We start from the raw sequence: 9394 nt of genomic DNA on the forward strand, positions 1-9394 counted from the left end.
GGATTTGGCCATGGAGAATAATGCCAATTTGTCTGGAGGGGGGGGGGGGATCAAGTGCTGGCCGGTTAGAGCAATTAACGCCGGTTATTGCCCGTTGGCTGAGAAGACCATTTTACTTGAGAATCAACCCTGTATTCGGACCACAGCTCAACTCCAGAATTTCTGAGAGCCGAGAGCGAGCACGAAGAATGTTGGATAAACATCTTAAGTTAAAGGAGGTTGAATGATTCAAGGAACCAGTATTCCCAAATTCTGATTTGAACTTGACGAAGGTTACCTGGATAGCCTTTGCACGCCCGCGGAGACACAACCATAGTGCTGGTATAACTATCTTTTTTCCTTCCTGGCCCCATTCCCACCCCCACGCCCCATCTGCCCCGCGTCAACTCGTGACATGGATGACCACTGGTATAAAATACATGAGGTACCTTGAGTGAGTAGATATCTCAATAAACCACCAAGGTATCTGTAGGCCATAAGACTATTCTGCTACTGCGCATTTCGCTGCACAGAATGCATATAGAAGATTTGTCGATTACAAAATCTCCTTGACAGACGATATGCAGGCTTTCACGGCTGATGCAGTGATATTCATTCCGAAACGCGCACCAGGGCATCCTGCTCCGAGGAAAACTAGGCGATGGGATCCTTTACCTGCAAACGATACATCGCCTGCAGAATTCGATATTTAATCCCTCTCCAACCGGCTAATTGAGTGTGGTTGTATTGCACAGAAGTCCACAGAGTTTCATTGCCTGCGATGTTAGCAATACTTGATATTTTGCACGACTTTACCCGAGAATTGGAGTTTAAGAAGTACATACCTTATTTGACTCAGTACTTACAACGTGAAGCATTTCATGATACTATCTGCACCAGGAGGTAGCGCAGACCCCAGGGCACGCCAACCTTGATAAGTACTTCAGAATAGTAGACAACCTAACGCCTTTCTACATGAATTTCACATTGATCGCGAGTCTTAGTACCTATGTCCTTTCGCTCGTTCATTCCGTTCCAGCCCCGATGTCTAGACCCCTCGTGCCTCTCCGTGCTTGCTCCAATTCTGAAGCTAAGGTACCGTGGCACCTCCACTCATTCGAAGACACCCCACTTACCCTGCCAAAGATGATTCTTTAGTTCCTATTGGCGGAACAATCTGGACGTAATTTCTCCGTCCACTCAGCTGACTTCCATTTCCATCACTTCCAACCTTCTCCAACACTTCAACGCCGCACAAATCCATGCCACTCCATACACTTCGTATCGCCGGCCAGCCTCTCACATATCGTTGCAAAGAGGTTACAGCGATGCACTGCGCCATCTGCTAGATGCTCTACTGTTTCAAAGTCCATGCCGGCTTTCTCCCGCCGGCCACCGGCTGCGGTCACCGGAGCTGACCGGCAGTGACCGGGACCTGCTTCGAGAGTGACTCTTCCTGGGGCAGAGCATGGTTACTTTGCTCGTCTCCAGATATACAGCAAGACAAGTTGTCAAACTCACCACCTGATGCTGACCGCAGGGTTTCCAAGACCTTCTGGGCTAGAGAGCACTGCTGCCGTGGCTCTCGTCACTTTCCTTGTCTTCAACGTGCCGCTTAGTGCGTCTACTGCCTTTCTGGCGGTGTCGATAGGCCAGAAGAAAGATGATGACGGAAAAAAGTTCAACTCATGCACGACGGGCGAGCAACCCCGAGACTGGGCTATCAATCGCCGGATGATTTGCCAGGCACCCTCCGGCCTGCAGCTGTGCATGTCCCAGTTCGGCGCTAATGCTCAGGATGGGCTTGACGAGCCTTGTGCTGCATAACCAGACGACAGCTCTCCCAATAATGCCATCTTTCTCATCACCGTCTGGTAATGCCCCCGACGCGCGATTTCAGATTTCGGACACCATCCAGCCCTGTGCGAGCTGTCTCCGTGCAGATCTCGTGGCATCGGCCGGGAGCATCTGGCTTATTGGCGCAATCCATCTTCCCAGCAAGATCCTGTTCACGACACAGGGCTACAGCGTACAGCAGATGCATCCTCGCTACCGTCTATTACCGGAGCCCACGGACCACAGACGTGGGTGGGCGATATTGGATGGATCGGAGCTTCAAGGGAAGTCCCTTGCTTGTCTCAGATTCCCCTCGTCTTGTGACGGCTGTCTTTTCTTGAAGTCTGCAAACACCCCGCCATGGCTGAGAGCCCTGCCCAGAGGATTCCTCCTCATGGTGGGACTGAGACGCAGCGAGCCGACTTCATCCTCACCAGTGCTGTCCATTCCTTCACTCAAGATATCTGCAAATATGTGAGCTTGACCATCATTATCCTAGTAGGCTAATCAGGGCCATCCAAGAGTAGAAATTGGACACCAAAAGTAACATCGTTGAACTCCCTGGAAACAGGAACCGCTTGCCGCAGTACCGGCGATGCACCTCGTTTCTCTGCACACTCCACCCCCCTTCTCCATCTCTTTTAGCGTTTTTCTCGTCTAGTTTCCGATTGCCCCTTCCCCTCCCTCACCCAACTGGGGTGCAAGGGAGCGTCCCAAGGTGGCCCCGTTGTGCAGTTGTTAGCTTCTCCGGTCTTGGCTTTGAGTCTACACGATGCTCGATAGTTCGGGCCAATGTCCACACGAGCAAGTCCCTCGCGACACGTCAAATATTTATTTCTAGACTCATCCCACCCCACGCAGGCTTGCTGATACTGGAACAAGCCCATTAGCTCACGGAAACCTTCCAGTCCTCCTTGTTGTCTCTCTTCTTTCTCCCTCCTATAAATACAACACCGGCCTCTACCCGTCTCTCTGGTTAGTATTATCTCTTACCCCTTCTCAACAACCATTCCACTCCTCTCTTGTGCTCTTCACCTCTCCAAACTTACCCCTCTCACTCACACTTTGCTCACACCTCTCTCTCATTCATCCAGCTCACCCACCAAACCAGCCCATCATGACCGTCTCCAACGGAAGCAGTGGCGCTCGCCGCCCCCTCCCCGTCGGCATCTACGCCCCCACCATGACCTTCTTCGACCCCGAGACGGAAGATCTCGACATCCCTACCATCAAGAAGCACGCCGAGCGTCTGGCCAAGGCTGGTCTTGCAGGCCTGGTTGTCATGGGCTCCAACGGAGAGGCTGCCCACTGCACACGCGAGGAGAAGCTGGCCGTGACCAAGGCCACCCGTGAGGCTCTCGACGCCGCCGGCTTCCAGAGCACCCCCATTATCCTCGGTGCCACCGAGGGCAGTGTCCGCGGCACCATTGAGCTCTCCAAGGCCGCCCTTGAGGTCGGCGCCGACTACTCTCTCATCCTTCCCCCCTCCTACTTCCGCGCCCAGATGGACGAGCAGGCCATCCACGACTACTTCATCGCCGTCGCCGACCAGAGCCCTATCCCCCTCATCCTCTACAACTACCCCGGCGCCGTCTCCGGCATCGACATGGACAGCGACCTGCTCATCAAGCTCGCCGCGCACCCCAACATCATCGGCACAAAGTTCACCTGCGGCAACACGGGCAAGCTTACCCGCGTGGCCCTCGCCACCGACGCAAAGACCCCTTGGTCAGAAGGCTCCGGCTACATGGCCTTTGGCGGCATGTGCGACTTCACGGCCCAAACCCTCGCCAGCGGCGGCAGCGGCATCATCGCTGGCGGCGCCAACGTCATGCCCAAGGTCTGCGTCAAGGTGTGGAACCTCTACTCGGAAGGCAAGAGGGACGAGGCCATTGAGCTCCAGAAGAAGCTCAGCCGCGGCGACTGGTTCCTGACAAAGGCCGCCATCGCCGGCACCAAGGGCGCCATTCAGAGCTACTACGGCTACGGAGGCTTCCCCAGACGGCCTCTGAGACGTCTGGAGAAGGCCCGTACCTCTTCTATCGAGGAGGGCATCAAGGAGGTCATGGACATTGAGAACTCTCTCTAATTGGAGAGCAACTTTTCCTCGTTCTCATGATTTCAGGCACTCATGAAAAACATGGGAAGAAAATGACCTAAGCGTGCGGGCAACTTTTTTTTTTTTTGCCCAGCGTGGCAGATGGTGGGGTAAACGTCCCCCCTCCCACCGATCACGGCCGTGGGGGTAGTTTCCCCGGGCTAGGTCTCGGAAGAATGTCCGGGGTGATGATGTGCCGAGCTCTTTGGCACCCCCCACCTCACCTCACCTCACCTCACCTCACGGGCTCCTACCTGGTCGCTCTCACCAAGGTACCTAGCCTGACATAACTCGGACTTATTTGTCCTCATCCCCCCCAAAAAAAAGACAATGTGGGTTGGCATTTATCGATGGTTTTATAGGGAGTTTTTGGGCGCGGAAATAACGATTTGGGATGAGAGGTTGCATTTGTTGGTACCATTACCAACTTGGTACTCTTGTACTAGGAGGAGCGTATAGTCAGAGAGATATCGTCCTCGGGACTGAGCATCCCAGGGGAGCCTCATAATAGATCTTATGATTTTTTTTTCAAATGACTGCTCATGTTTCATCAATCATGCGTGTCTAGCTTATTTTCATATTCCATGCAGCACCGATTCCAGTACTAAAACTGCACTTCCACTGCATGTCTGCGCTAAACGTCACCGTCCATCTAAACTCTATACCGCCTCGGATCCAGCTCCGAAATATCGGCGCTAGCCGTCTTGCCGTCGAGTATATACTCGGACATGAGCTTCCCCGTCGCGGGTCCGTTCTGGATGCCCCAGCATGTGTGGCCGGCCGCGAGCCACAGGCCCGGCACCGACGTCGCGCCAATGAGGGGGCCGGACTCGTGTTGGGGCAGGTAGCACGCCTGTTTCGCCTTGATGGAGGCGGCCGCCAGGGCCGGGCTGACGGTGGCGATGTACGAGATGATGTCGTCGCAGTTGGCTTCATCTACCTGGACCTTGTCTGCTGTCTCTGGGAGGGGTGCGTCTTCGTCTGGTTCGCCTGGAGTGTGGGGTGTTTCTATTAACTTTGGTGTTTTCGATGACTTGGGAAGGGGAAGGGGAAGAAGGAGAAGGAGAAAAGAGGATCAACGAACCACATGCATACACCTCACCGTACGGCCGCGCATAAATCTCCGGGTCGACGACGCGCTTGTGTTTCCTCTTTTGGCCTTTGCTGACCCGGTGCTCAGGTACAAAATCGGCCGGGAGCTTGATGCTAGTGAAGACGGCGTAGGGGCTGACGTCGGCGTTGTAGACGACGCTGTGGGCCCGCAGGCCCGTGACCTTGGACCGCGGCAGCAGGCGGCCGGTCCAAGGCCCCGCGGACACCAAGACGTCCGTCACGTCGTCGATCGTCCGGGTCTCGTTGGTTTCGCGGTCGAGGTACTCGACGCTCTTGACGACGACGCCGCCGCCGCCGCCCCCCTCACCGGAGATAATCCTCTTCAGCTGCGCGTTGGTCCGCACCTCGACGCCCTTTTCCTGCGCCAGCGCCGCCATGGACGTGGTGAAGTCGTAGGGATGCACCTGCGCCGTCTCCGTCGCACCGGGCCTGCCCATCTCCGCGTACGTCTCGACGGCGGCCCGATCGATCCAGTCAAGGTCCCCCGGCACGCCGCCCGAATCCCGCAACATGGCCTCGGCGGCCTCGTCCTGCTTCGGCAGCCTCTCCCACCCCTTTTCCTGCTCGCCTTCGTTGACACCAGGCGCGACGGCGTCGGGTTTAGCGGCGGCTTGTTTAATGTTCTCGAGCGTCTGCTTCGTGACGCGGGCCTCGAAGCTGCCGCAGTTGACGCGCCGGTAACCCCATCTCTTCTCGCCGCCGTGCTCTGCGGCGAGCTCCTTGTGCAGGCGGTAGGAGAGTGGGACGAGGCAGGACGGGTAGGCCCAGAGGGCGAGCAGGCCACCTGCTTTACCGGAGGCGCCTGAGGCGATGGCGCTGGCCTCGAGGATGGTGATGCGGTGAAGGGCCGGGTTGTATTTCGGGTGTCTTGTAAGGAAGTAGGCCGTTGTGGAACCGATGATGCCGCCACCTGTAAAGTGGCCGTGCCCTTTATATCAGTCTACTTGAAGTGGCGACGACGACGACGAAGACGAAGACGACCCTGTTGTGTAGTAGACGTACCGACGATGACAATGTTGCGCTTTGCTTGGGAATCCATGGCTGGCAAGGGCGGTGTGAGTGTCGACAGGGCCTCTTCCTCGAGTATTCGTCTGGCAATGTCGAGTTGTCGTTTCTCGCGCCGCTGCTTCTTCGTCTTCTTCCTGACGGCGGGCATTTCGTCCCCCCGTGGGGCGGCCGTCCCGCTCGATCCTGAGCTTGTCGAGGGGCACGGTCCGGGGCGGGGTAGTTTCTTATCGATAGCGCGTGGTGACGGCGGCGGAACAGACCGCGGCCGGGTTGCGGCCCCCCCCTCTTCAAGGTACTTTGGAGCAGGTATCTGTATCTGTAGGTAGCAGGACGCGGCAAAGTCTCTAGCAGCCTGACGTGATTCGGGTGAATCGCGCACTGTTAGGTTGATTGGGAAAGATTGCGCTGAGAGAGACCGGGGCGGCAATTGGCTCAGGATTGAGCTTGCATTCCAAATACGGAAATCACCTCGGCGAGGGAGCTATGACGGAAGAAGCATTGATCCGCCTCGGCTCGACTTCATTCTGCTTAGTAATTGACAACTGATGAGTGGCTAACTTCTATGTCCCTCTGATAACGTTATGAGCCGGTTTGGCGTAGCTTCATGAACCCTCCATTGTATTTGAGGTAGCTTCCCCCGGCATCTTCGGTGCTCTTGCCTCGACTCGGGCAGTCTGCCGTCACGGAAGACCCGGACTTCAAAGTTGATGCTGGTTAAACTTGTAAAAGTAGATGCTTCAACACCCATCTGGACTGGCCGACTCGGGCACCGGAACAACACATTCAACCGACTGGCTCCACTCTCACATGAAGAGCCGGGTCTCGCGTTCGCTTCATGAATCCGAAGTATGTATTGATTCAATATTGTATGATTGCCAAGTTGAAGAGCTGCCAGAGGCAAAGTATTCTGGTTGGCCTCAAGCAAGACACTGGGGAACATAGCTCGTTATTTGAGTTGAGCTTTGTAATGCACTGTTTGATAATCATCTATCCACCAGTGCCACCAGTGACCATACTGAGTAGACAAGCTGTGACATTGGCATGTCTGGATCGAAACAAAACGGAACCAGAACATGCCGTCCCGTACCTCGGCCGATGCAGAGCTTGTCGACCCTCCCGCATCCATCGTGACGGAGCCCCACTTTCGACCGAAGACCCCGTCGTGCCCCTCTTGTTCTGGCCCATTCGAGGTGTCAAAGTGCAGCTCTGTGGAGGCGTTGGAAGTGTGATGGTGCAACACTAACGGTAATGGAAGGTATCCGTAGGCCATTACGGAGTACCTTACTGTGCATCCGTAGTCTGTTGGTGTGGCTTCGATGCGAGTGCACGCCCGTGCCCGGGTACCCCATTGGAAACCGGATTGAAACTTTGTCCCGGCAGCACACTGGCAAAGGGACAGGCGTGACAGGAAAGGACGACGCACTTCCCTTCCCGTCCGTCCCTGCATCGCCCAATCCCTCCCTCGTGGCGTCACGTATGGCATGTTTCGTCAACTACATACCAGAGCCCTTTCTCCCATAACAACTTCCACTGCTGCTTCTGTAGCTGTGCATCATCAAAGACCTTTTCTTCCCTACATCTACACGCTCAAAACTTGTGCATTATCGCCGAACCGACCGCAACTAATCAACAAGATCCAATTGCGGGGTAATCTCAGAGCTATCGCAGAAAAGCAACAACAAATCCACACAACCGCAGCAATGGCTTCCGCAACAGGCTTCTACGACTTCAAGCCCTTGGACAGTACGTGTGATTCCATTGTTTGCGCGATAACTAACCAATCACTTTGAAAATGCTCTGGCTGACATGCATTTTTCCCCTCCAAAACAGAGCGCGGCCAAGAGGTCCCCCTCGCCGACTACAAGGGCAAGGTCGTCCTCGTCGTCAACACCGCCTCCAAGTGCGGCTTCACCCCGCAGTACGCCGGCCTCGAGAAGCTCTACAAGGACGTCAAGGAGAAGCACGGCGACGACTTTGTCGTACTCGGCTTCCCCTGTAACCAGTTTGGCGGCCAGGAGCCCGGCTCCGACGACGAGATCCAGAACTTCTGCCAGGTCAACTACGGCGTCTCCTTCCCCATCATGCAAAAGATTGACGTCAACGGCGACGCCGCCAACCCCCTCTTCCAGTGGCTCAAGGAGGAGAAGCCCGGCATCATGGGCCTCAAGCGCATCAAGTGGAACTTTGAAAAGTTCCTCGTCGGCCGCGACGGCCAGGTCAAGGGCCGCTGGGCCAGCACCACCAAGCCCGAGAGCTTGGAGAAGCCCATCCTCGACGAGCTGGAGAAGAAATAAACGCGACAAGGAGAGAATGATACCCAAGAGCGCGTTTAGCTGCGGACTATGGGGGGGTTTTCTGTTGTGTTTTGTCTGGGAAACCCGAGCCAATCGCACAGGTCTCGTAGTATAGTTGGCAAACGCCCTACTCCCTTCGGTTTAGTATAGTACGGAGGATAATCAACAATATGAACCACTATAGTGATTTGTTCTGTTACATTGTCGTTGAAGCTTTCGCAGTGTCTGGAGACGAGGCGGCAATTGAGGGATGGTCCCAAAACATGCCATTCATAGGCTCTGGTTGGTTGATGTTCGTTAGTGTGATATGCATGAGCCAACTGATCCTCTTCACTGAAGAACTGCTAGCTCGTATGAGATTCAGAAGCTCTGTCTCGTACCTGAAATTTTGGACTTTAGGCTTGGAGGACAGTAGATTTGCATACGATGGAAACATAAACGCCCTCTCCAGTACCATGACTGAGTCTCGTAATTTCAAATAGCCGGGTGAACGGATTATTTAAGTTCCATTCTGGCAATAACTGAAAATTACCCAAGACTTGCCGTTCCTTGCAGTCTATGCTCGTTACCCTGCGAAGCTGATTCCGGTAGAGATTAGCTATGAAGGTTGCTATAGTTGCCGCAAACTTGTTCGAAGTGAAAAACCCAAGAGCTCATAATTGTCTTTAGGATGAAACAAACTTGCGTGATAGTTTGATAGAAGACACTCGGGTCTCGAGGCCGGTTGAAGGAATCTCCAGCGCTGCATGGCTGCTTTCTTGAATGGCTTGTTGGAGTTTGCTACTGCTGGCGGCTTGATGAGGAATAGAAAGCAGTACCTTCTCTTGGCCTTTATACGAAGCTTGAGAAATACAGTCTCTGCCATACTTGATGGTGTATGTGTCACACCTATCTCTTCATGGTGGTACAAGTGGCAAAGGGTATTAATTTGATGATTAGTCGCTCGATATCTCCATCCTCGACATCATCAGTGCTGGGGTGGCTTCCTGCAGGCTACAAAGCTCAACGATCATGATAAATACAAAGTTCGGCTTGACACTTGCTATTTCAATCTAACCGAGTCTTC

The 9394-nt window shown here is 54.5% G+C and overlaps 3 protein-coding genes across 3 annotated transcripts; 2 read left to right on the forward strand and 1 right to left on the reverse strand.

Moving 5' to 3' along the window:
* Positions 1-2932: 2932 nt before the first annotated feature.
* Positions 2933-3904, forward strand: LGA1 (L-threo-3-deoxy-hexylosonate aldolase; the record flags this gene model as incomplete). The annotated part of the gene is made up of 1 exon (XM_053190638.1): positions 2933-3904. The coding sequence occupies one exon, from the start codon at positions 2933-2935 to the stop codon at positions 3902-3904; it is 972 nt and encodes a 323-aa protein (XP_053052047.1).
* Positions 3905-4565: 661 nt separating this feature from the next.
* N0V96_003711 (uncharacterized protein) lies at positions 4566-6182 on the reverse strand (the record flags this gene model as incomplete). Its single annotated transcript, XM_065756920.1, has 3 exons — positions 4566-4903; positions 4998-5954; positions 6029-6182. 3 exons carry the CDS (start codon positions 6180-6182, stop codon positions 4566-4568), a joined length of 1449 nt encoding a protein of 482 aa, XP_065614687.1.
* Positions 6183-7734: 1552 nt separating this feature from the next.
* GPX2 (Glutathione peroxidase 2) lies at positions 7735-8328 on the forward strand (the record flags this gene model as incomplete). The annotated part of the gene is made up of 2 exons (XM_053190636.1): positions 7735-7777; positions 7865-8328. The coding sequence occupies 2 exons, from the start codon at positions 7735-7737 to the stop codon at positions 8326-8328; spliced, it is 507 nt and encodes a 168-aa protein (XP_053052045.1).
* Positions 8329-9394: the final 1066 nt, after the last annotated feature.

The sequence above is a fragment of the Colletotrichum fioriniae genome (genome assembly GCF_027942845.1).
Source record: "Colletotrichum fioriniae strain IMI 355084 chromosome Unknown scaffold_3, whole genome shotgun sequence".
NCBI lineage: Eukaryota > Fungi > Ascomycota > Sordariomycetes > Glomerellales > Glomerellaceae > Colletotrichum > Colletotrichum fioriniae.